Source organism: Gouania willdenowi, chromosome 24, assembly GCF_900634775.1.
Source record: "Gouania willdenowi chromosome 24, fGouWil2.1, whole genome shotgun sequence".
Lineage (NCBI taxonomy): Eukaryota > Metazoa > Chordata > Actinopteri > Blenniiformes > Gobiesocidae > Gouania > Gouania willdenowi.
The window spans coordinates 10,858,789-10,886,208 of NC_041066.1; the positions used below are offsets into that span (position 1 = coordinate 10,858,789).

The 27,420-nt window shown below is 37.6% G+C and overlaps 2 protein-coding genes across 2 annotated transcripts in view; both read left to right on the forward strand.

Moving 5' to 3' along the window:
* afg1lb (AFG1 like ATPase b) overlaps positions 1 to 16,703 on the forward strand; it is a 41,948-nt gene extending 25,245 nt beyond the window's left edge. The window contains exons 8-13 of the mRNA XM_028439798.1: positions 8,672 to 8,754; positions 9,464 to 9,534; positions 11,742 to 11,842; positions 12,452 to 12,592; positions 15,088 to 15,195; positions 16,052 to 16,703. Of these exons, the coding sequence (XP_028295599.1) occupies positions 8,672 to 8,754; positions 9,464 to 9,534; positions 11,742 to 11,842; positions 12,452 to 12,592; positions 15,088 to 15,195; positions 16,052 to 16,198 (651 nt within the window). The 3' untranslated portion in view covers positions 16,199 to 16,703. The remainder of the gene's footprint in view (positions 1 to 8,671; positions 8,755 to 9,463; positions 9,535 to 11,741; positions 11,843 to 12,451; positions 12,593 to 15,087; positions 15,196 to 16,051) is intronic.
* An 8,311-nt stretch (positions 16,704 to 25,014) lies between these two features.
* foxo3b (forkhead box O3b) overlaps positions 25,015 to 27,420 on the forward strand; it is a 49,951-nt gene continuing 47,545 nt past the window's right edge. Inside the window, exons 1-2 of the mRNA XM_028439796.1 lie at positions 25,015 to 25,292; positions 25,450 to 26,152. Of these exons, the coding sequence (XP_028295597.1) occupies positions 25,601 to 26,152 (552 nt within the window). The 5' untranslated portion in view covers positions 25,015 to 25,292; positions 25,450 to 25,600. The remainder of the gene's footprint in view (positions 25,293 to 25,449; positions 26,153 to 27,420) is intronic.

Below are 27,420 nucleotides of genomic sequence, written 5' to 3' on the forward strand. Positions count from 1 at the left end.
ATATTCAGTACCTATGAAGTAACTCTCAGTTTCAGAAAGTTAGTGACCCCTAAAGTAGACTGAATAAGAGGAGCACACCTGGGTCATCATCAATTTGTTACAGAATCAGAAATACTTTATTTATCCCAGGGGAAATTTACTCAGAGGCTCAACAAATATTACAAATAAGAAGAAAAAACACTAAAATAAACAAAGAGAAAGAAAAATGTTCATAATTAAGTCAAATACTTTCATTGGTTTCAGAAAGAATTTCCAGCTACATTAAATATAGTCAACCCTTTATGTTATTCTGGGTGAAATAATCCCGGGAGTAGTTTATACGTTATGTATTCAGAACAAGGAACAAAAAGAATCGGACCTCAGTAGCTGCTTACCAATCCTTGCCATTCTTTCCGAATGGAATGAACCAATCAGATGCCTTCATGTGTCGCCTCCAGGAGGAAGGGGTGGAGCTTAGCGGAGGTCTTGCCAGCTCAAATCTTGATCGCTTTCAACATTGCGTAACTACACCTTTGAACAAGCTGTAAAAAATAAAGTGTAAATACAAGAACCGCTACTTCCTCATGATCACCACAGTTTAATCAAAAACACACATACACACACATGGCCACACATATGCACACAAATGTCATACCTTGCAGCACCCGTTCTAATCCTCCCTCATCGGGGTCCTGAATGCCTGTTGTCCCTCTGTGCCCCGTACCACCTCCTCTCTTTCAGGGTCCCATGTTCCTTTTTTCAAAGCCATCTGGTTTTTTAAGGTTCAGGTCTTTTTTTTTTTTGCACGTTCTTAACTTCAGTCTTTTCTGTAAAGTTAAAGCGTGCTTTAAGGAGGTCACATTTCTCACCAGCTGACCCTTAATAGATTAAATTAATGCTTGCAGGGCCTTGGTGCAGAATGCTCTCACATGCGGTGCCACAGAAAGTGTCTCTAATGAACGCAGGAGAAAATGAGGGTGTTAATGCGTGAAAATAGCCTCTGACCTCTCCTCCTCTTCACCTGAACTGGTGGGGGTAGAGGTTAATCTGCCACCTCTGTCCGCCTGACTTGATATCTTTTTTTAACTATTGACTTCTGATTAGATAGGAGTTAGCGCCTCAGCCTGCAGAGGAAGTTTTCTTATATCGAAGAAAGGACATAGCTATAGGACAAACACAGTCTTAAATTATAATCAACCCAAACACTTATTTTGCTGCTTTTTCCCCACAATATCACATTGGTTTGTGATTTTTCTTTTAGTAATCATAGCATCTCTGAGGACTCCATTTCAGCTTTTTAAACATCTTTTCTTCTTTGTAGCATTGGCAAAGCTCAGCTTTTGGTAAAAAATTCAGGGTTTTAGGGCATTCTTTAATGGACTGTCAGTATTGTAACCAAGACACTCTTTTCCGCTAACAAACTGTCCTCCCTCTCCGCTCCACTTTTCATCACTCATTCCCTCTCTCAACCCCTCCATTGCTGCTCTTTATTTATTTTTTTCCACCACCCCTTTCTGCTCGCTAGCTTCACTAACCCAAGGTCAGGTCTCTGTATTTCGGAAACAGAATAGTCACTTTATTTTCCCAGCGCTCACTAGATTGCGGTTGCGCACAAAGCTACTGAAAAGAGGAAAACAACATGCCCAAGGCAACTTTGAGTGTCTCTGTCTATCTCCCTGTTTTGAACTTCTTTTGATCCAGCCTGCTTATACATGACCAAAAGATGAAGTGAAACCTTGACGTGTGAGAGGTATGTTCCTCCCCAGGTAAAGTGTTCAGTGCAAAACGACGAGTGGAGCAAGCATACAAACACATATTTGATTTTATTTGTGTGAAAAAAGCTGAAATGATCACCCTAAGTATTTTTTTTTTTAACTTAAAAATCAATTTAAATCTTTTGGATGTAAAAATCCAATTAACTCGTGTATTGACCCAGTTTGGCTGAATTGTTGCAGAACTATTGCTATAATTCTTGCTGCTTGCATTTTATTTACTTACTGACTTACACAGTGGGTGCAGCACAAATATGATTGTATCTGATCCGAGGATCACATGATCAACATTCATGTCAGCATTTAGAATATTGACCAATCAGAGCATTATTACGGGGGTAAATAAGATGCCTTTTTGTCATTTTCTGCATTTTTGTTGTCGATTTGTGCATTTTTGGGGTCACTTTCTGTATTTTTGTTGTTGTTTTATGTTTTTCCTGTCATTTTGTCTAATTTTGTGAACAGTTTGTGTGCCTTTGGAGCTATTCTGTAATCTGTTGTTTCGTGTGGTTTTGTTGTCATTTTAAGTTGTTTGAGTCATTTTGTGTATTTTGGGAATTTGTGTGTTTTTTTGTGTAACTTCCTGAATTATAATTTTAGGGGATTTGCTTTTAGTACCCCAAAAATTTAGCCTGAGGGCCACACCTTGGCCCCTGGCCGCCAGTTGCCCATGTCTGGTTTAGAGGAACAAAGTTGAAGTGTGTTACCTTTGATGGAATAAGGCAAGCTTTCAGAGTGGTGGGTTTCATTTTAGAAGATGGTCATGGAGGTCGTTTTGTGGTTGGTTCGAAAGAAGCAGCACTTCCTGTTGAGTTTGTGGAACCTCATCTTTGTTGACCCTGGTGGCCAGGTATGGGGGGACACAGCCTGCACTTGTTCCAGTTTGGTTCTGTTTACGGCCAACGGACCTCAAGAGGAGTTGAGGTTTGGGGGGTCCAGTGGGGTCCCGGACCACAAAAGACAGGGCCTCTCTAACTCAAAGGATGTTTCCCCAAGAGGAGCAGCCGAGGCAGGGGAAGGTTGTGAGAACGACCCCGCAGAACAATCTGCTGCTGGCCAAAGGCAGTCACACTTTAAGGGAATAGATCATTAGGTGTAATTAGGGTGTTCACATTGTCACGTACCCCCCCCCCACCACCACCACCACCACCCCCACCCCCAGACTGCTCAAGAAAGAATAAACTCAGCAGATACTCCCCCCAGCTCGCTCACATGCACTCACACCCCAGTTAGTAAAAACACTTTGATGTCAGAAGAGTCATCCAGAACTTGCCAGCATAAAGGCAATGTTTTAAGCTCTCTCCCTCTTTTCTCTCCTGTCCTCCTCTCTCTCGACCTCTCTATCCCTTTCACCCTCCTCCCACTTTTCATCTGTCCCTCCACACAAGGCTGCAAGACACACATGGCTGAATGAACAACAACCTCCCCCCCCCGCCCCTCCTCTCCACGAACCCCTTTTCTCCCCTCCCTTCGTCTCTTTTTCAGCCTTCCCACCCTGCATTTCTTTGAGTCCTGGTCAATTCTCCAGGCCAAACAAAAAAAAAGCATCAAATGTTTTCTGCTGCCGGGTAATGAGGGAGTGGACCTCATCAGGGCCCGATAGTCAGCTATCCTTGGCTTTTGTTGGCGCTCAATGGCACCGCGCTCTTTGAAAAACTCAAAAGCAACTTTTTGAGAAGTAAAGAACAGAGAAAGATATGTAGTAAAAGGAGCGAGCGCCGAAGGGTGTAGAGGCAAATAGAGGGGGAAACCTCTGTTTTTATGCTAAACGGCTGTCCAGATAGAGCAGAGGACAGCTCCAACAATGACATGATTGGGGCGACATGTGTTTGGATGACTTTCCTATAAAGAGTCTCTTATTCTCATGTCTGTCATCTGTCTTTTATGTCATTCCTCTTGTGTCTGAGTTGGTAAATGCATCTGTCACAAGAGGGGGAACTCTTAATTTCCCCTCTATTGATTCAATGTGTTTGCTCTACTCTCTGAATCTACTTCTTTACTACTGTTACACTTGTAATAACAGCATGTAATAGCTAGCTGTATTGTCTTCACAGGATCATTATCTTACGTGGATTTCCTAAATATTTTTAAATAATGAGTTTTCAAAAATGCATAATTATCACAACTTATTAGAGTCAAAAAGACTCAAAGCCTTTCATTCATGCTAAAATAACCCAACAGTAAAAACATTTAAAATACTGTACAATACATATGTATCTATATAACATTATTGTATTAACACAATCTAAACTATTTCAAATGGAAAATTATTTTGGTGTTGTCAGAAGATTTGACTGCATACAATTATTTTTGTGGCAATTTTTTAAGACAGTAGCTATTCGTACGGTTGCCGTATCAATATACCGACATTCTATCCGTACGCAGCTCCCCTATTTGGCCAGTTTATGTCACGTGACTAAGACCAAAACTTACCCTAAACCTAACCCTAAAAATTGTTGCAATATTGGGTTATAACCTAACCCTAACCCTAAGACACAACGTACGTGTACTCCGGTAAATGTACCAATAGCACCGGGGGGTTGTCTGTACGGCACTGGTGAAAGCGAAACCATTTAAACGTATACTCAATCAAATTCAAAATAAAATAAAGCAATGGTAAAAACAAAATGGTAACACGTTTTGACTCTAAAAAATGTAAAAAGAGCTTTTTTTTTGTCTCCCCACAATGATTTCTTACCGTAATCTGTAAACCTGTGAAGTTACAGAGATTTCAATCTGAAACTTTACAGTGGAATAAGCAGGTTAAAGTAAAAGTAGATTGGCTAAAAGTTGAGTTTATGTGAGATGATCATTAAGGTAGCAGTGGCGGTGTTGGGAGGGGGGGCGGGGGGTGGACCACAATGCGTAGGCGGGTAAAATCTCTGAGGAGTGAGAACTTGACAATCCCCTCAAGATGGATAATCAAGTAATGACCCGCGAGGCCTTAGCCTCATCTGATTATAAATAACCAATGAAATCATCACCGCTGATTGTGTTTCCATTCCTCCATTTCTCTCCTCTCTTATTTGTACCTCGCTCCTCTGTCAAGAACCGCATCACGACGTCGCAGGTAGTCGATTAAAAGGAGGGAACGGACGAAGACAAACTGAGAATCTAATGATGTGGCGGCAACAGTGACATGTTTTTTTTTCTCCCCCTCTTCTCCTTAGTCTTCTTTTTTCTTTTTCGGAAAGACTATTTACCCGTTGGTGGGGTCACCATAGGTTGATGAAATGACACCTCCCTTTTGTGCCTGGGGGAGGGCGAGTTTGTCAGGTTGTTATTAAGCCTGATTCAGCCAATTGGCTCAGAGTGGGAACCCCGTTTGTGTGAGCGGACACGGAGATAAAAAGTTGACAGCAGAGAAGAATGGAGTATTTCCGTCCTCTTGCTTTGTGATGATTACTAATTATCCGGCAGCTTAAGGAGGCCAGTGGCAGAAATTCACTGATTTCATAATTTAGTGGCGCTGTCGATGAATACTCAGTCAGCCAGTGATGGCTTGGATGGGATGATATGCAATTCCTCTCTTTTCTTTGTTAGAATGGTGGAGATGATGATTACAGTTTGCGTGGTACTCTCTGACATGAATCCTGTTGACGTTTTACACTATCTGCAAAAGTTTGAACCCTGCGTCACAGGTTCACCTTTCCTGGAAAAGGCTTGAATAGTTGCAGAACAATAGATGCTCCCGCTGAGCCATTGAGGCCACACTGCACACCTGTCAGAGGCTAGTCAGACGACTTGTGGCTGTGACTGCTTTGCTTTTGTCATTAATGTTGCTTCATCTTGTCCATTTTGTTTTTTATTTGAAAGCCTAAACTAGTACAAAAAAGTCTTGGCTATTTTTTCACTGTATTTAGTCACCGGCCACTTAAATCAGTACATTAAGACACTTTCCGACAGAAATATTACAAGAATTGTGACCAAATCCCCTCAATGTAGTGTAAATAGAAAACTCGAATCTCCATATATTGCCCAGCCCTAAAACTAACCATTTTTAAATGTTTATTTTCACTGAAACATCGTGACAAATGTGTTTTTTTTAATGCAAATTGGATTTTTGTAAAATATTACACAACAAAAAATGTTTCATGTTTCTCGATGAGTTAAAAGTTGTTATTTTGTGGCTGGTAAAATGGGAAGACGTTATCTTAGGAATTGTAATAAATTAAGAAAAATAAAGTGTTTCAAATTGCAACTCAAACATTTCCTACCTTTTTAATTTAAGTTAATTATCTTTCTTGCTAATTGAAGTTATTATTTACAAAGTGCTTTTCAAACAGGCGGGATGCCTTTGGATGATTCAGTACCTTTGAGGCAGCTTGCAGTTTCAGAATGGGATAACACCGGATTTCCACTGGATGTGCACCGTTACTACTCAGTAACGTCTCCTCTACGTAATAGGGATGTCCCGATACAACTTTTTCACTTCCGATACGATACCAATATTGCAGCCTTGCTTATTGGCCGATACCGATATTGATGCGATACAATATCAGCACGAATCATACATACTTTTATTACTTATTTTGTGGTGTGGAATGTTAGCAAAGGCTTGCTCAAGTGTTACTCAAACAGAGAACTTCCCTTCAGTTATTTTTTACAGTCAGTATATGGTAGGAACAACTGAGGGCGGGGTCAAAAATTTATCGGAGCGCTTATACCTGAGATTTTAGACGCAGCCCGATAAAATCCGATATTTGTTTCCTGTCTGATATCGGATTGGGAAACCCCTACTGTGTAACTGCTTCGTTGTCTGTCAATTCCCAGTGCAAGGACTCAGGAGATCTCACGAATTCACACATAAAGTCACGCGATACAGCGAGTTGTAGTCAATGTAAAGACAACCACAAAGTCCATACAAACAGTTGATTGTGTCTGCATATCTGTTGCGGAGGGCTCCGGACTGATGGAGTCGTTAATAACACATTGACTAGACTGGAAACGTATCAGCTTCGTTGTTGTTGCGCTGTAGTTACGCTTTCAGTGGAACTTGGGGGTAAGCAGTGAACACAGGTGTTTGCATGTTACCTTTAATACAGCTAAATAGCTGTTAGTGTATTTACGCCCCATTGATACTTGTTAATCCATCTCTAGTTTCCCTTGCAGTGCCCTCTAATGGCTGGAGGCTTTAATCAATCGTGAGTCGTCATGAAATCAGTGCAGAGTTACCCTGCTGCGTCACCTGCAGCATTTACATGACATTATCACACATTTTCTGCAGATTTGTTTCCTACACTGACATACAATGTGAATGATATTTTGACATGTTTAGCAGGATGTAGATGGCTATGGCTGTTTGAGCTCAGGGAACGCACAAACGTACACAAAACTCCGGGATTCACTAAAGAAAAGTGAGTCAGATGCTGCATCTGATTGTCCCTCCTATCTCCTTTCCTATCCACTGTTCCATAACCCCGTGGATGACGGCACAGGGTTAAGGAAAGGTGTTAGGAGAGGAGTTAGGAAACGGCCAATGCTTGGACAATCAAACGCACTTCCACTAGGTGACATAATAATCTGACGGCCGCGAAGGTTAGTGACGTCTGCCGTGGTGAAAAAACTACAAATTTCCAAAAATGGACTAAAGCACATTTATAACACTTTCCACTGATATAATCTAAAAAAATCACACGGTTTGAATGTAAATCAAAGGAAAAGAGGCTACCATGGCTACGAGGAACAAAAGTGAAACTAAAAGAACGTCACATTGAGAATAATTGCTCACACTCACCTTCCACTCACAAATGTGAATTATTTTGAATAAAACATAATGTGGCTAAAAATTATCCCTTTTTCTAGAACCACAGAGTTTCATGTCAGTTATAATCTGATAATAAGTCTTACATATAATAAGATATGGGTTTTAGATTATTTATTTAAAGTTGTTCAAGGCATATTATTGCATTGGTAACTTACATGATCTCCGTTACTTGTCAGCGCTCGGGTGTGCGTTTCCCTTTTGGAATTGTGGGTCAACATTATCTCGTCTCCTTTGGTACAGGATGCATCAGTGTTTCCTAGGCTAAAGGAGTTTAAAAAAAAAAGGAAGCATTGAGCCTCTTTTCCTGAGCTTAAAGAGAACTTGGACGCTTTTTATCACGGCCACCACTTAAACACTTCCGGGAGTGAAGGAACAGTGGATAGGAAAGGAGATAGGGATAGGGACTATTCGGACGCAGCCAGAGTCACTGACTTGACTTGTTCACTCTACTGCTTTTGGCTGAAAATCATATTCACATTGTACGGTATAGTGCAAAAGTGTTTTCCTCTCATTCTGACGCAAACCGAACCAAACCAAGGTGTTGAAAGTATCAGCTGTTCTCTGCACATGTGAGGCGAGTCCTGGGCTGTGTTAGAAATCATCACATACTAACGTACTATTCATACTGAATCTGACGTCAAAATAAGTGTGTAGTGCGTTCACATTAGATAGTATGGAAAGATTGAGTATGCAAGAAATACTTGTATGTGTACTATACAGTATCTGGACATTTTTTAAGTATTCACAGTGGGCAGACTAGTCATACTCAACCGCCCCATGATGCATTGCGAGTGGAACGTAAAATCGCCCTGGGACCGGCTTCAAGCTAGTAATCAAACATCCACTTTTCAAAACAAAAGTATCTCTCCTGGTCTTCCATTAGTCTTGTTTTGAAGTTAACTGGAAGTTTAGTCAGTAGCACAATGGCGGGTCTCTGAAAATCTCTGAAATGTCGTAATGAAATGTGTTTCTGCGAGTTTTATGGCTGAACACGTCCTAGAACTTCAACTCCCCTACTTCCGCTTTTGTGTGATGACTAGCCACATGACTTAATTTAACAATAAAAATGTAATAGTTATAACTGTATCAATACATTAGAATTTCTTATTGTTGATTCTATGAGTTATGTTTGTTTATGTGTGCTTTTGTACAGAAATACTGTCACACCGTGTGTCTCAACACTGGGATCGACTACAGAACGCTGGATAAATCTGCAGCAGGAAACCTTTACTACCTGTAAGATGCAAACATCCCGACTCACTGTCTTTATCATCCACAGTTCAGCTTTCCCCTGGACATAAACCTGCACGTACACTACGCACACAGGCATTCACCTACGCACTTAAACACAAGATGAAATGTTTGTGCACATGATGTAGTTTGATTTTAAAGTACAGAAAGAGAAGGCAAACAGACTCATAAAAGGGGGGGGGAAGCTGGCAGGGAGATTCATAAAGACCTGCATTACCTTGAGAGATTCATGAAAAGAATGAAAGAGGAATCAATAGAAGACAAAAAATGGCAGAGCTTTAAAAGCTACTTTTCTTTTTTTTTTTTCTTTTTTTTTTTTTGCTTATCACGATGTTGGCCACACAGGTACACACACACAATAAAACAAGTGCTTTCGTCTTTTCAGTAGATGTAAATAGAGCACATCACACTCTTGTACACAAAGTTAAAACACAAGCACACACAGACACAAACAGAGACACTTCACAATCTCATTTTGGAAGGTATTCACAGGCTAATGCTTGTGTTTAGAGCCTAACATCCTGTTTTTACTGATGAAGTGAAAAGCTAAGTACGCGCCCCCCCCACCCCTCCTTTGCTCTCCTTGCCACCATCGTTTGATGTGACCACTTACGCATTATTAATTTCATATCCTATTATTTGGCTCGCTATCACAGCTTGTGTGAACGCATCGTGCGCGTGTGTGTCTTTGCAGCTCAGGGCAGCTCGGCGCAGAGGCTTTCTTAGATGCACTGTTTGAAGAATTGGCATTAAGGCAAAAAAGCAGTAAGTTACACTTATTATACCCATCTGTTGAATGATTGACTCGCTGCGTACTATGGTGAATTTGTTGTTAAGAATTGTGCTTGACTTTTAAGTTAAATTAGAATCAGAATCAGAATCAACTTTATTCACCGAGTAATGTATGTTATACACACGAGGAATTTGACTTGGTGAACTGTGCTCTCTCTAATAGTGTAAACATTAAATAATAACAATCAACTAGAAGAAAATAAATAAATAAATAAAAAATATTAACATAAATATAAACAGTAGTTAGAGTAATATGTGCAAAACTAAATAAAATAACAAGATAAGATAATAATAATAAAATAAAATATAATAATAATAAGAGAATAGTGCAGTAGTGCATTGATGAGTAGTGCAGGTGAACATTTAAATTAACTAGTATGTACATGAACATTGTCAGTGACAGATTGATCCAGGGTTATTATGTTTAGTTCCATGGTTATTTCACAGAAACAGGTCTGACACTCTTTGACTGTTTAGTGTTGATCAGAGTGACAGCCTGGGGGAAGAAACTGTTTTTATGATGATTGAAAACATCAATAAAACATTTCATAGACACGGGTTCTATGGTGGAAATCTCCAAGTTAAACCTTCAAATAAAACTTGTGCCTCCTGCTTCTTGAGTCAATTGATTATTTTTTTCAGCGCCAACCATTGAACATGATGTTTAAGATTAAGTTTTGTATCTGATCAGAGAAATAGAAAGCTTTCTCTCTCCGTGTTCATCACTTCTTGCTATTACTCAAGTTTAGTGCGTGAGCCTCTTCTTCTTCTACAGTTTTCATATATTCAGTAGTAAGGCCACAGTGCCACCTGCAGGATTAGAGGCACCATAATGTTTTGGTTGTTTTTTGTATTTTGCCACTCCATTCAGGAACAGGAGTTTTGACCAAAAAAAAAAAACTAAAATACAGAAATTATTTTATTCAGAGCAGACATGGGCCACATGCGGCCCTCGGTTCACCCAAAATTAATATGCATAATTTTCTCCAAATACGCACAATATTTTAGAAAAATACAAAAAAGGACAACGAAAATCCACAAAATGACAACAAAAATAAATGGCCTTTTTTAAACGTTGAATAATACAAAGAGATTAGGATGGATTCCAGACTACCAGCAACACACAAGATGACTACAAAACACAAAAAATGACAGAAGATTATAAAAAAAACAACAAAAATACCAAAAAAGAAATTACTACAGAAACACAACAAACTATAGAAAATGTATATATCTACTGTGTATACTTATTGAGTGTATAGTGTAAAGTATGTTAGTATGCGATTTTGAACACAGCCCGTCTTTATCAGATGAAAAAATTAGCAGCTTTAAAAGAAAATTGTGTGTTATTTATGTCTTTGCTAAGTTCATGGTATAAAAAGTATAGAAAACTGCGTCAATGAGTGAAAAAAAAAGTGAGCAAAACTTAATCTTAGCTTTAACAAGGTATGGACCTTGTGCTTTTCCATTCCAACCTTGCTTAATTGTTAAAAAAAAAAAGAAACAAAGACTCTACTTTAAATTGAACCAAACCGAATAAAAAACTGGAAAGTGACCAAATACTTATTTTCCACCATAATTTGCAAATAAATTCATTAAAAATCCTACAATGTGATTTTCTGGATTTTTTTTTCTAATTTTGTCTCTCACAGTTGAGGTATACCTATGATGAAAATTACAGGCCTCTCTCATCTGGGAGTACTTGCACAATTGGTGGCTGACTAAATACTTTTTTTGCCCCAGTGTATATACATTTTTGACTCGGCACACACAAGACGACCACACAAAAGGACAAAATGACAACAAAAAAGCCAAAATAGCCAAAAATGTACAAAAACACACAACAACAAAAACACACAAACATTGACAAAAAAATATATTTAAAAAAAATGACAGGTTTGCTCTTTCCTGTATTGCAAATCAGAATTGGACAATCAGATTTGTGTGGCCCCTACTGTGATAAAAGTGACTCGACAATGCAGAACTCAAACTTAAGTTATAAAAAGTAATTAATAGAAATGTAGCGATAAATGTAACTTTTACGTTAGGCTGCTCCTGTTTTGAGTTCAGTTTAAAAGCATTTTTGACGTTTTAGGTTCATAAGAACACGATCCAGAAATCTTGCATGAGTGGAGTTTGAATCTTGCGTGCAGTGTAAAGTGTGAGCTTGTGTTCCACAGGTGCAGGTCCTCGTCTGCTCTCCGTACAGGGCAGAGACGTAACTCTGGAGAAGACGTGCGGCTCCATCGCTGACTGTACGTTTGATGAACTGTGCGGACGAGTGAGTACCACTTAGGGACGGGTTCTTTTAGCAATATGTTGAACAAAGACAGCAATCATCAATACATGCAAAAGCTTTACATCTTTACAAAGGGTAATCCCAGAGGAAAATAAGCAGATTTTACTGACTGCTTATTGTAGAAACACATGAGACTTTCTCTGTATGATGCATAAATCTCATTTTCACCTTCACTCTCTCTATTGTCCAAGTGTCTGACCTCCATCTTCATTCCATTTATGCTCAATGTCAAAAAGAAAGCCTGCCTCCATTTAGTCGAGTCCTTACATTAAGCAGTGCATGAATGTAACGTCCCCGTTTTGTAAAGTCTCATCCCTGATGGACAGTGCATCTGAGCTTCAAGGACCCCTCTGACATATGCTGCCATGTCCTCGTTCATTTTGAGAGCAACAACCGTGTCTGTCAGACTAACCAAGGGCACGAGTTGTATTTGTGGCGGTTTCACCTCAGACACTTGATATTTCTCTCAGGCCAAGCACACAGGCTGTAAAATCTCCCACATCCATGAAGTGGTGATGCAGTGAAACCATTGGCTGCGCAAGTGTTGAGGCTTGATAATGTGTTGAAACTCCCTTTGTTGTTGTCCCACAGCCTTTGGGTGCCAGTGACTACCTGGAAATGGCGAAGCTCTTTGACACCGTCTTCATCCGCCATGTGCCCCAGCTGACTCTGACTCTGAAAGACCAGGCCAGACGCTTCACCACCCTCATAGACAACTTCTACGACAACAAGGTTTGCAGTTAAAAAGAAAACGCCTGTGCTTCAACAATCTGTTGCCAGAGCAGGACCTGGGCCACATGTTGCCCTTAGTCAATTTTTTTGCAGCCCCCAAAGCAAATCCCCAAAAATTGTAATTCAAGAAATTACACACACACAAAAAAAACATAAAATTACAACAAAAACAGACACAACAACCACTTAAAGTTCATGTTGAGTTTGAGTTGTCATTTTGTTTGTTTAAGACCTGAACTTTTTACACCAAGAACAAAATTACACCAAGAACACAAAAAATAGCAAAAACACACATAATGACCAAAAACTAATGACAATCCCTTATTTCCCCCTGTATTAAAGGTCCTAACCTATATCATGCTATTTTTCACCCATCTCCATTTGTTCTAAGAACCCCAAACAACATAGTATTTGAGGTTTATTTTCCCATACTCGCTTTTTTCCAGAGATTTAGTCCTCTGAAAAGTGACTTTCAATTCATTTCTAAAAACGGGCTGTTTTGGGGCCTACTTATGCATATTCATGAGTGGGCGTGTCTATAGACGCTGACTTCATCAGTGATCACCAAAGTGATTTTGTTTTTGCAATCCACACACTGTTGTTATTGTTTTCAGCCAAAAAACTGCACATTACAGTAAAACACATGGCTATTTAAGCGGCTATTGTTATTGTGAGTCCGTCTCAGCGCTTCAGGGTGTGTGTTTGTCACAGCAGCAGCAGAGTAATTCAGGTGCTTCACTCACCAGAGCTGCTAAGTCACTTTCTTCTCTTTCTCATCTCTATTAACTACAGGAATAGTGCATTTAAGGTGATAATCATTTGTTTTCTCCAAACGCTGCGTCGCATTGTGTCACAAACCCGTCAGATCAAGTCAAAGGCGTTACAAGGCGATATAACAGATACTAAAAATGGAACGGCTCAGCTCAGTGAAAAATTGCTTGTGTGGGCGTGGTTTGTAGGCGGCGTCGCTTGTACTGTTCCCGCGGCTGCAGTTGGAGGGGGCGGTTCAGACCTTGGTGATGTCACTAAAGGACCACTCGTTTTTCAGAAGAGGGCAGGATTAGTGAGGATTGCTCAGAGATGCAGGAAGGAACCCCAGTAATACTTTGGGGGTGTATTTGAGTACACCCTGCAATGTGCTAATGTACCCCAGTTTGGGAACCACTGACATGCGGTATCATGGATTTTCTTTACAAATGACTCATTAACTCAGTGACATCACAGCCTGGAAGAATCCTGCACATCCCTGTGGAGCTTTGTTTCTCCCACCATAAATACGCCAACATCGTCTTTAGTTATTGTTACTAACGTCAATTTTCAGACATTTCAGTATGTTGTGTTAGCGTTCGCCGTAAAAATCTTGCTAGTTTTTTTTTTTTGTCTTCTTTCAGAACAAACACAAAACCCGATGTTCCTTTGGGTTTGGCGTCATCTTCATTACCAAATTAAAAAAGTCACCACAACCTCACAATTTGTACTTTATATGTTAGGGGAAAGATAGGCATTGTCACTGAGATGTTTATTCCTTTCTTCGGGTCAGAATACTCTGACACATTAAAGGAGGTGTCGCAACTCGTGGGTCAGGACCCAAAAATTGGTCATAGACCCATGCTCAGCGGAGTATTTGGCTTGTCTCGATAAAGTTTAATAAAAAAAAGCTGGGGCGCCAAACTCATCATAGTTCAGGGGCCAAATACGGAGCAGTTTGATCTTAAGAGGGCCACAGATTGAAAGTGCCCTATTTTACACTTCTACCTATACATAAAATACTAAATATGTAAGAAACCAAACAATATCTGAGCAAAAAGCGATAGACATCAGTCCCTACAAGGTCTTCACTTTAAATTTCCTAGATTTTGTGACCAATTTCTATTTAAGTAAGGAAGATTTTATGTCAAAATATGAGGAAAATTGAAGGTTTTGTAAGAATTTTGCGGGGTTTTTTTTCAACAGTTTATCATCAACAATGAAAAGGCACCAGGAAAACTATGAGCACCTGCAAATATTATTACGTTTCATTTACACAATGATTCATGTTCTCTGTCATTTTTACTTTCTCCTGCGGGCCGAATTGAATGCTCCAAAGGGCCATATTTGACCCCCTGGCCTTGAGTTTGACACATGAGTTAGGAGAAGGATATAGTTACGCTGCTGCCTCCACATTTTCTGACAATATGATGATGTTTTTCAGCATTGTACCAAGAATTTAAGGAAAGGTCATATTACAGACATAAAAAAGGGTTTTTCAATATTTTGAGTTGATATTGTTTATTGTTCTTGTCAAAATCGCTATAATTTAAGTTTTTTTTTTTCCCCATTAAATTGTTTAAAGAAGTAGAAATATTCCTCGATATGTGCTGTAGCCTGTTGTAGGTGCCGAGTCATCATTAAACACATGGGTATTGCTCACTATTCGTTAAAATGTCGTTGAATAGTCAAAAGTTGTTAATTAAATTCATAAATGTGGATGAATGAAGCTGTGTTTTCCTCCACAGGTGAGAGTAGTGATGCTAGCAGAAGCTCCTCTGGATCAGCTGTTTCTACACACTGAAGGAGGGGACGAGCGCGACCGACAGATGCTGGACGACCTCGGCCTCAGAGGGGTAAGATGCACCCGGTTGGATGACGAGAAGAAAATATGTGGTAGATTTAACACAAAATCAGATATTATATGAAATATGTTACTATAAAACCTGTGGTTGAACATAAAATGATGCCAAAACCTCACAAACGCACATGTTTTACTCACATCCAACCATTCACTAACAAACTCAGCCTGGTTTGCAAAGGCAAATGCTAATATGAATCAGACCTTTCAAACAAATACATCATGTTTTACACATACAAAAATGTCCTTAAATTACAAACTCAATGAGAATCAGATATACTTTGATGATCCGAGGGGAAATGACTTATTTACAGAGGCTCAAGCAGTATTACAGATGAAAAGAAATGCTGAACAAACAAAATAAAGAAAAAGAAAATGTGCATAATTAAGTAAAAGACTATTAATTAAATAAGTATTAGATACAAGTAAAAAAAAAATACAAATAAAAATAGATGTTTACAAGTACAGTTAAGATTTTATAGACTTAAATCTGTCAAGTACATTTAGTACAAAACAGGGCATTTGTGTGTGGGTCTGCAAGGCGTAAAATTAGTGCCAAAAGTAATATGACATTAGTTTTTGTTGTATTTTTTTTTTTTGTACTTAAAATTTACCATGTCACAAGACTTTTGGCTCTAATTTCCCACACACAAATTTCCTGTTTTGTATTTGATAGGTACGTTTCTTATTTGCAAAACAAAATCCATTAGTTTGTGAATGAGGCTTCGTATTTAAAGTTTAAATTGTTGGATGTGAGTAAAACATGTTTTGTGTGTTTGTGAAGGTTTTTGGATGATGCCTTTAGATCTTGAGCGTGTCTTATTTTTTTTGGTCTGTGACTCTGTCCTCAGGAAGCAGCAGAACGTCTCACGCTTTTCACAGCTGAGGAGGAGATCTTTGCCTTTCAGAGGACCGTCTCTCGACTGATGGAGATGCAAACCGAGTCATATTGGTTCGCAGCGGATCGTCTAATGAACAGTAAACACACAGAAAGCTAAAGTCTGTAGCACAGTCGTGATATCTATCTATCTCTAGTATCTACCTCTAAATAAAGAGAAGCAACAGACATCACAAGCTCCATGGGAGAAAGAAGCTCTTAAAATCTAAATGTAACATATACGAGCACGTTGTGGGTTTGTGTGTCACAGAATTTTCCTGTTTGATCCTCCTTAGTAATGTTCTGTCTCCTCACTGTGAACTCAAAGAACTCAAATATTCTAAAAACGTGTGAAACACAGTGAAAAAAGCCAAGTTTCCCTCAGTGCAGTGAAATACTGCCCTCTGTTGACTCAATGTGGTAAGTGTCAACCAAAGCTGCTTCTTCTGTGCACTTTAACAAAAAATGGTTTTGCATTAAATTAATTCATAAATGTGTTTCTTATTTTCAACTGGATGCATGTATAGGGTGCTGATTGTAACGTTGCGCATGCTAAAATAAACAGCAACATTTACCAACAAACCGCATTTATAAAAAAAGAATGTGAATTTTTTATTATGTTACTTTTGACCAGATTAACAGCAATATTTGTGAAATTTGTGATTTTTTTTCTTATAAAAATAATATGTCAATGTTAAATTTAAATGTTAAATCTAAATATTAAATGTAATTGTTACATCTAAATGTAAATGTTAAATATGAATTCTAAATGTCAAATGTCAAATTTTAAAGTTCACGTCAATGAGCTTTTATTTTTGTTCTTCCGGTGAATTAACTAAATATTGAGTTTCACCCATGACATTTAGATTTAACATTTATATTTAAATGTAACATTTAGATTTAGATTTAACATTTATATTTAAATGTAACATTTAGATTCAATATTTTACATTTAGATTTAACATTTAGATTTAGATTTTAACATTTATATTTAATATTTTAGATTTAGATTTAACATGTAACATTTATATTTAAATATAACATTTAGATTAAATATTTTACATTTAGATTTAACCTTTAACATTGATATTTAAATGTAACATTTAGATTTAAATGTAACATTTAGATTTTAAATTTTACATTTAGATTTTAACTTTTACATTTAGATTTAACATTTAGATTTAGATTTCATATTTAACATTTAGATTATACATTGACAGTATATTTCTACTAGAGGAAAAAAATCACACATTTCACAAATATTGCTGTAACTTTACAAGCGGCGTCCCATATGCCTGTATTATACTGTTAGACACACTTTTAGGCATTTAAAACAATTTGATCATTTGACCTCAAGAATTCTGTTATATTGTAATTTGTAATATTGTATTTGTGACTTTAGCGCTTAATCATTGTGGCTTTTTAAAAAAAAAAGCAATATCAAAGTAAAATTCCAATTCTAGAACAACAATGAATGCACACAAATGTAAAGTAGAACCTGTTTTGGGAATAAAAGAGGCAACTATAGATAGTTGTGTAGGTAGTCGATGTTCATAAAAAGCATGATCATGTTTGCATTTAAAGTGTTTCTGACTTAATGTAAATGTAACTTATTGTTTTCCTTGTCAATTAAAAATAAACACTCACTAAAGAAGCTTCTGGTTAATTTATTTCTATTCTTTTACCAAAGCTAAAAACTAAATAATTCAAAATGTGTATTTTGAATAGTTCAGTGTCCTGCTACTACTCAACATATCACTGAAACATTTAAATAGAATCTCGAGTTGAAAAAAAATGTTTTTAGCATTTTGTTTGTATCGGAGTCAGAAAACACTTTATTATTATTTTTCCTTTTTTTTTTTTTATTAAACCCTGAGGGGTAATTAAAACAGCAAAGAGCGGCATATTAAAAAAAAAAAAAAAACTAATAATAATAATTACACATACTACACAAAGAAAATGTGCAAATGAAAGATAAGGCACAAAAATATTAAAAATAATAATAATGAATACAAATAAATATAATTATATATACATATGTAAACAGATTTTTTTTTTTTTTTTAGGTTCATGGCAGGCCATCTGGGGTGAAAAGAAAGTTGTATAAAAATTAATTTTAATTTATTTATTATTTTTTTAGATGCCTTTTGTTGACATTTTGGTGGTGGTGTGGGATCTGCTCTTCTGTGGAAGTAGATTTGTGTATTTATTATTCAATTAAAAATAACTTTTCAATCAAAAATAAATATTTTCAATCAAAGAAAGAAAAAAAAAAAAGATGTTCAAATGCAAAAAATATTTGAGACCCAAATAGTTGCATTAGAACAGTGTTTCCCAACCAGGGGTACGCGTACCCCTAGGGGTACGTGAGCACATTGCAGGGGGTACGTGGAAAAATTAAGAATTTATTTCAAAGATATAAAAAAAATATTCTCAGTCATTTCATAAGTCCGTTAATAAAATGGTACATGACTTGTTTTTAAAAATAATTTCCTTTTGTGGTAAATGTCATAAAACGTATATATAACACAGGCAGTTGAATTATTTGTTTTGTATTTATTTATTTATATTACCTATTATTTTTATTTCTCCTAATTTTTTTCTAATTTCAATGATTATTTTTCTTTAGTAAGTAAGTAAGTAATATTTATTTATATAGCACCTTTTACAGACAGGAGTCACAAAGTGCTTCACAATACATACAGCGCATACAATACAATACAAATTAATAACAATATAATCATAATATAGTAGTATTAATAATACATTTACTGTAATATTATTTCTTATATTTATCATTTTTATTGCCTTGAAGGCAACATAGTTTAAATGTTTAATTTGAGTTAAATTAGAAGATAATGCCTGAATATTAAATGTTCAATTTATGAAGATGAAATAAAATTATTTGCGTTAAATATTCAGTTGTTTTGGAGAATCGTGAACACGTGTGAGTGCGGGGGTACTCATGGTATGACAAAAAGGCTCAAGGGATACATAAGACAAGAAAGGTTGGGAACCACTGCATTAGAACATTCTTTTTCTTTGATTGAAATCTACCTTTATGCCCTTCCACCACTGCCCTGTAGGTGGCGCCAAAGTGCAGCAGAACTCTGAGGCTGTTTGACTGCATCCATGTAAAGATGAGGTCATCCCAGTGCACCAGTCCATACACAGCAGCAGCTGCTCTCACTCTGTCTAAAGCAGTGGTGTTATATAAGATATCCTGTTGGTCTGCAGTGGTGAACCTGTCAGCATCACTAAACATGTATCAACACGTCACGGCAAACCTTGAAGTGACGGTTAAAGGGCGTGAATGTGTTGCAGGGTTGGGATCAATCATAATAATTGTAATCGTAATTGAAAAAAAAAGAAAATATGTTGCTGTTGTAATCGTATCTCAGATTATTGACTTTGTAATTGAAATTCTACCAAAAACTGGCATTTACAGCTGAATTAGACGCAAACCTGTGGAACCATGTTATAGTTCTGTGGCTTATACACATACTTAGTTAACAAATATTCAAATATGTTTCATATCAAGTTCTTGAGGATCATTTTGCTATTTCAAAATAATTTCAACCGCGGGATATAGTGACAGAAAAAAGACTCAGACACCCACACCATAGTAATAATATTAATAATACCTATATTTTATGGATAAGGAAGCCTCACAAGGTAACCAAGAGATGAGAAACAAATTGGATAAAATGTCATATTTTTAGTGTATTTTACAGCTGATTTAAGACATGGGTCAAAATGAGCCATTATCATAAGATATGTTATTTGAAAAGGTTAAGTTTGATGGGCTTATTTCAGTTTTTGTTCAGTGTGTTTGTTAGTTTCAGTCTAACAAAAAAATATTCAAACATAAATCACATTAAAATTATATAACAAGACTGTAAAATTGCTTATTTGCCCAACATGAAGCATAACATTCAAGTTACCTTTTTCAATAATACACACAAAAGAAATGCAAGCGTTCAACGTGCCTTTTTTCCAATAATCCAAAAAAACATATATATATATATATATATATATATATATATACACATACATACATACATACATACATACATGTACTTTCTTTTATATATAACATTTAACAAAGAACACAAATATAACTCTATAATGTATTGTGACATTTTCTTTTTGAAATCAAATAGTGTATCACTATGTATTAAAGGTAATTAAGTAATTGTGATGAATTGTAATTGAGAACATAATTGTAAAAGACTGTCAGGGGAGAAATTGTCATTTTAATTGTAATTGGGGCGAAAATGCCAGTCAACGTAGTCATAGTTGAGTTGTAATAGAACATGGATAATTAAAGACGTAATTGTAATTTAAAAATGTAATTGCTTTTATGGGATCACAGACATAAACAAAGATGGCTGCTGAGTCTGATCATTGTAATTGGATCATTCTTGCTAGCTGAGATGATTGGTTTTCAGATTCATCCTCTTTGAACCACTAATACTCCAAGCACGCAGACAGATGGAAAAAAAAAAAAAAAAACTGTTTATCAAAATGTTGACCCCTGAGGGGCTTTGGGTGGATGGACTGTGACACTGCTGGAAGAAGTTAAATGAGGATCAGGCTGATCTATTTTTGCTCTTGGCTCGTGTTCTTCAACGCAACATGGCTACGATTTCAAAACTTGCACAACGCACGTCGAAGATGATAGACACTTTTTCAGACGCTTTCCTCGACAGAATCCCTCTCAGAATGATGTCAACGCGTGTTTAATGAAGCCGTACGTGTGCGGATTTGTTGATTTTTCACCGTGTGTGTGATTTATGTCTCTGTATTACTGATATAGCTTTCACATGGGGCATGTAGGGTGAAGCTGCTTATCCAGAGGGCAGAATATGTTGGCCCCGTGCCAGAAATACTTAAAAGGTATTGAAAGGACATGTCTGATCCCCCCCACATGACATGCCATGTGATGATGGAAATGTGTTGGCAAATGGGAAAAACTATTAGCATCCATAAAACCCATTAGAATCAGAAGTAGAATTGTTTTTATTGCCAAGTAGAGTTTTAACAAAACAAAGAATGTGAAACAGTAGAATAATAATAATTACATACTTGGTCCCCAGGCCCCGTGGGCTTGGCCCCCTAATAATAACAATATAGAGAACTGGTGCAGTGTCCAGGGCAGGGATGGGCAACTCTATCACAGCGGGCGTCACATGATCAATATTTATGTCAACATTTAGAATAATGACCAATCAGAACATCAACATCTTTGTCTGTGGTTTGGATGTTTTCAGTGTTCTTGTTGTCATTTTGTGTGTTTTTCGCTCCTTTTCTGCGTATTTGTTGTAGATTATTTATTTTTTGGGGTCAGTGTTGTTGTTTTCTGCATTTTCCTTGTCATTTTGTGTCATTGGTGCTATTCTGGATAGTGTTGTGTTGTTTTGTGCGTTTTTGTAGTCATTTTGTTTTTAGTGGTTGTTGTGTCTGTATTTACAGTCTTTTTTCTTTTTTTTTTACGAGTCATTTTGTGTATTTTGGGAATTTTTTGTATGAATTTGTGTACTTTGTGCATTATGTTGAGCTTCATCGTCCTTCCAACTTCTTGAATTACAATTTTTGGGATTTGCTTTGAAGGCCACAAAACATTAGGCTGAGGGCCACATGTGGCCCCCGGGCCACCAGTTACCCGTGTCTGGTCCCAGGGTGTACATTCAGGTTTTTTTTTTAATTATCATTTTTTTGTCTTATGTAAAGTGGCTTTGAGATCTCAAAAATTGTCATATAAAATTGAATTATTATTATTATTATTATTATTATTATTATTATTATTATTATTTATTGTCACCTTGAAAATTGTGTTATTTCATGTATTAACTAAAAAACTGAGTCTATAGGCTTTAAATCATAATTCACTCCAACGGATGCAGCTCATCTCTATACATAAATATTATTATTAAATATTATGAAGATGATGATGATTATTATTACAACATTATTAGCTTTTGATTTGTTACAAATGACTATGGATACAAGACTGCAATGATAAATGACGGGTACAATACAAAAGTGTGATGTAATAAACCAGGGACTAATTAAGGAGTACATTAAAATAATAATAATAATAATTTAAATCACATAAAATCACATTAAGTCTGTGTTTAGATTTTTTAAAACTATCACATAAATCCATTGAGCTGCTCTCAGATTAACGCGCATTCCCCTACAACGCGCACGCGCACCGTGCACACTTGTCAGACAAAGACGGTGTGCACGAGATGTTCGGATCGCGTCAAGGTTGATGATGATGATGATGATGAAGATCCAGAGTATTATTTTCAGGATGGAGGACCATCTTGGATTTTTATTTTCCTCTTCCGTCATCTTTGGATATAAACGTGGTGACGTCATGCTGTCCCGTGGAAGGGGGCGTGTCCTAAAGACACTGAACAGGAGTGACTGACAGCCCGTTTGTTTCACTTAAAGAGACAATCAATCACTGCTGTAGTAGGGAAGGAAATCAATGACAGCAGCAAATACCTATTGATCATTGTATTCGTGTTACATTATGATGGATGTAAATCCTCAAAACACACAAAAAAGAAATCTAATCAATCTAAAAATGATGAGAGACGTTTTTTATACATTTTCAGAACATGAGTTTATATATATATATATATAATTATTTTTTTTTTCAGGTGACATGAGTAAAAATTAAAGTTAATGACTTTTGAGCTCTGACATTCTCAATAGTCAAAGCCACTCAACTTTATTTTGGATCATATTACCTAAAATAATGAAAAAGACTATTATTATTATTATTATTATTATTATTATTTTAAACGGAGTTATCTGCATTGTATGGAAGCCTATTCCCACCAGTTAAAAAAAAAAAAAAAACTCGGAAAATTAAAAAAAACAATTGAAGTCATAATTATGAGATAGTAAGTCATAATTATTAGATACTAAGTCAATTATGAGATACTAAGTCATAATAACGATAATAATGCATTGGATTTTATATAGCGCTCATCAAAGACACTCAATGCACTTTCCATTGATGTTACATTGATTATAAAATCATAATCATGAGATGGTAAGTCATAATTATTAGATACTAAGTCATAATTATAAGATACTAAGTCATAGTAGTAATAATAATAATGCATTGGATTTTATATAGCGCTTATCAAAGACACTCAACGCACTTTCCATTGATGTTACATTGATTACAAAATCATAATTATGAGATAGTATCCCATAATTATGACTTAGTATCTGACTTAGATAACTTAGATTTTTTTTTTTTTTTTTAGCTTTGCAATGGAACTCTTTAAATGCAAAAAAATTATCACCGACAACTACTTCAACACTAAAATAAAAACATGTTTAGATAGTGAAACAAACCTTGACATCTGACAGTGTACAGTAATGAGGTTTCCAGCACCAATGATATTTTTCAGCAGGCTTTTTGAATTTCGCCATTTTATGAGGTACAGCCTTCGTGCGCCCGACTTATTTTCTCACCACGTTCTACGAAGCTGTTTAGATGCAGGAGATTTAGATGCTGGGTGAACATTTCAAACAATTCCTCAAACCATCGCTGAATCATTTCAGCCGCCACATGGTGAAACTGGTTCAAAAAGGCCACTGAGAAAAAAACCAAACAAACACTGATTCAGAGCCTTGAGTTCTCACATGGCAAAACAATAACAATACGGAACAACAACTCCAGGCATTCAATTGCACTTCAGATGGTTAAAGGCTCATCGTTGGCCTGTTGTGTAGTAACAAAAAAAAACTTGCATTTACGCTAAAAATCTAATAAAAACTGCCTTGATTATGGGTGTGGCTCCTGGAGCAGTTAGGACACTCCCAGTCAATACTATATGATCTCCAAAGAACAATCTATGCTATACTAACTACATATTACTCACTATACCTCTCTATTCACAATTCTCTCAATCCAACCAACCCACCACAGACTACAGAGTCAACGGGTGCTAGTTTTCATAGGAGGGGCGGAGCCAACTGTGGTGGTTCATGACATAAGAAGCCACCAAAACATCACAAACCACCATTCTCGTCCAATAGCAAAATGTGATTGTGTAGCTGCGTTTCAACCCATAGATGGCAGTCACTGTTACATTTTTACAACAAAATATGCCAAATTTAGATACTTTGAGTAAAATGTCAAGAAGAGTTGTACAAGAATTAATCAACAACACTACTTTATACCCAAAATACATTTGTTTCAGAAGCAAACAGTGGTTTTGGGGTTTAGTTACTCTGAAAAAAAAAAAAATCTATTTAATTTTTTTAAAAAGTGTTCCATTTTTTTTTTGGTAACTGTTGAATACCGGAGATAACTAAATGTCAACAAAGAAACAACGTAAATATAAAGATCTGATCTCAAATATTTTATTTCACACAAATGAATCGATAACTTATTTAAATATATTACATATCACATGAATAACTCATTAACACACCTAAATGATGGTGTAAATAAGGTATGGCATGTTAATGATAAGTGTTATCAGCTGCCATGACTTAAGGATAATTAGTGCTAATCACTTCACCTGTCAATGCTCATCATAATATGGAATATTAATCATCTAGATTTACTTTTCAAGGAACAAGCGGGTTAGAAAATGGATCATGGATGGACTTCGTTTTTAACTACACAAAATCTTCATTTTTGTCCAGGTTTTTCCACAATCTCACAGCGTTCATATTGAGTGTAAGGCGCTGATTATAAACTTTTAAATGTCACCAGGCTGGCCCTGTTCGAACCTCTAACCTCTGCCCATGTCACGGTGGGAGCTTCGGTGTTATGTCAGGACGTGTCCCGGTCTCCACCACCGCCGTATTAACGCTGCTGCTGTGTCTTTAAAAGGCGATCCCATCCCGTGCGTAAGATCCAGTGGGCTGGCCTTTGATCCACTTGCGTGTGCGTGCATGCGTGTCCGTGTGTGTGCGTGCGTGCGTGCGTGCCCGTGTGTGAGTGAGTGAGTGAGTGAGCGAGCATGTGTGTGCAGATCCGCATACATACATACATACATACATACATACAGTAGTAGGTCCGTGTGTGTGTGTGTTTGAGGTGGAACATTCTCTGTCCGCGAGGAGAACTACAGAGTGGAGATGGCGTTTGGACACGCGCAGTGCGGGATCTAGTCCTCTGTGATCCACAGTGTGCAGAAAGGAAAGGGGAACTGGTTCTTTGGAGAGATCAGGTTTGGACACTTTTTGGATCCTGTGCGTTCAGATCCATTCACTGGATCTGCTGAAGCTCTAATGAATGAACAGTGAACGGATCAGATGTGGATCCATGTTTAATCCGATTATGTCTTTGTGATTGCGGTGTGTCTGTCTTGGTTCTGTCCTCAATAGGGGCTGGTGAAGTTGGTCCTACTGGGACTGAACTGGTGCAACAAAGGACGGGAGCGCGCCTTGATGGGACGCGTCTCTGACAGCTCTCACTGTAACTTGCATTAAGAGGCAGAGGCATTGAGGTGAGATCGTTTGACAGGAGCTGGAGATCATGGCAGAGGCTCCGCTCTCGGACGCACTCCCGGACTTGGACGTGGCCATCGACCCGGATTTCGAGCCCCAGAAGCGGCCCAGATCCTGCACCTGGCCGCTGCCGCGTCCGGACTCCGGTGCGGTCAAACCGGAGAGCAATGACACGGATATCATCCCTGAGGAAGAGGACGATGAGGAAGACGGGGCGACCGTCACGGCCAACGGGGGCTCCGGTGGGTCCGCGGAGGAGCGGAGCAGCAGCAGCCCTACAGGGGACGGAGGACTCTCATCCCCGGGCCACGAGAGCGCAGGCTCCCCGCTGTCCACGCACTCTCCTTCGGCCACATCTGGCGCCCTCACCCCCAGCGGTTTGGCAGCTCAACAAACCCCCAGGAAGTCCTCCTCCCGCCGCAACGCCTGGGGCAACCTGTCCTATGCTGACCTGATCACCAAAGCCATCGACAGCGCACCAGACAAGAGACTGACTCTGTCCCAGATCTACGACTGGATGGTGAGGTCCATCCCTTACTTCAAAGACAAAGGAGACAGTAACAGCTCTGCAGGATGGAAGGTAAGAGCCGTGCAGCCCCCCACCCCCCCTTCCTCCATCAAAACAAAACCATGTGGCCTGTAAAATGAGAGTGAACAGCTCTTCCTCACATACACAGAATAAAAGCTTCACTGCTGCCTTTTGTTTACCCTCTAGATCTGTCATAATTAGAACTGGCGATATCACCAAAACTCAATCTCGGTATTTTTTCCCCCTCAAAATCGCGATACCCAATATAAATCTCGATAATTTGATTTCAAATGAAGTCTTACCAGAAAGACAATTCTGGGTTAAACAGGCTGATGCATTTATTAACAAAAAAGCTGCAGAATATGTGTCCCTTTAGCTTTTTCTCCTCTAAAGGACAGCACGTGTGAGTGAGTTCTGCAGTGTGGCTGGTTTAGGGGAAGGTCTGAGATCTCACTGAGCTCTACATGCTGTTCTGAGAAGCAAAAGCCACGACTACTAAAAAGAGTATTTTAATACAAAATAAAAAGCATATTTATCAATACATGCAATGTCGTCATTTTCTATATCGCCAAAGTAGAAAACTCAATATATTTTGAATCTCGATATATCGCCCAGCTCTAGTAATAATTGAACTTACTCTTATACATTATGGAAAGGTGTATATACGGAAGCAGATCAGGGCAAATTTTAATGGAGAAAAATATTTTGGGCAAATCAAGATTAAAGTCAAAATGTCAAGATTAAAGACAAATAATGAAATCAATGTCAAAATTTCAAAAATGAACAGAAAATACAATATTGTGATAAAAGTCAAAGGTTTTTTAATTAAAGTCAAAACTACGGATGTTAACGAGGACCAATTCACAAAAATGACAACTAACAGCAGAACATGGCCGTGTATCAATGAATGTGTTAAACTATACTTCATATTTGGGTTTAATAACAAAGAGATTATTTCTCTTTTTTTATCTCATAAACACGGCATTGTATGAAAATTTCAACTTCTATCTCATCTTTTCAACTTTACTCTCGACATTTTGGCTTTAATCTTGATTTGCCCAAAATTATATTCTCCATCAAAATTGTCCCTAATCCTCTTCCATATAAATATATGCACACATGCCCGGATATATAGGTTTTTTACATTTCCATTAGGTGTGGGGCATTCCTCATCTTATTCTCAGTGGGATATTTCTGAAACTGGGTGTCATTCTTTCGACTACAAGAATTAGAGCAAACAAACGCTGTAACCTGTTTGTCTAGAAACACGTGAGCCTATTTAGAGTAAAGCAATCCAGTTCAGGAGTCTCAAAGAAAGA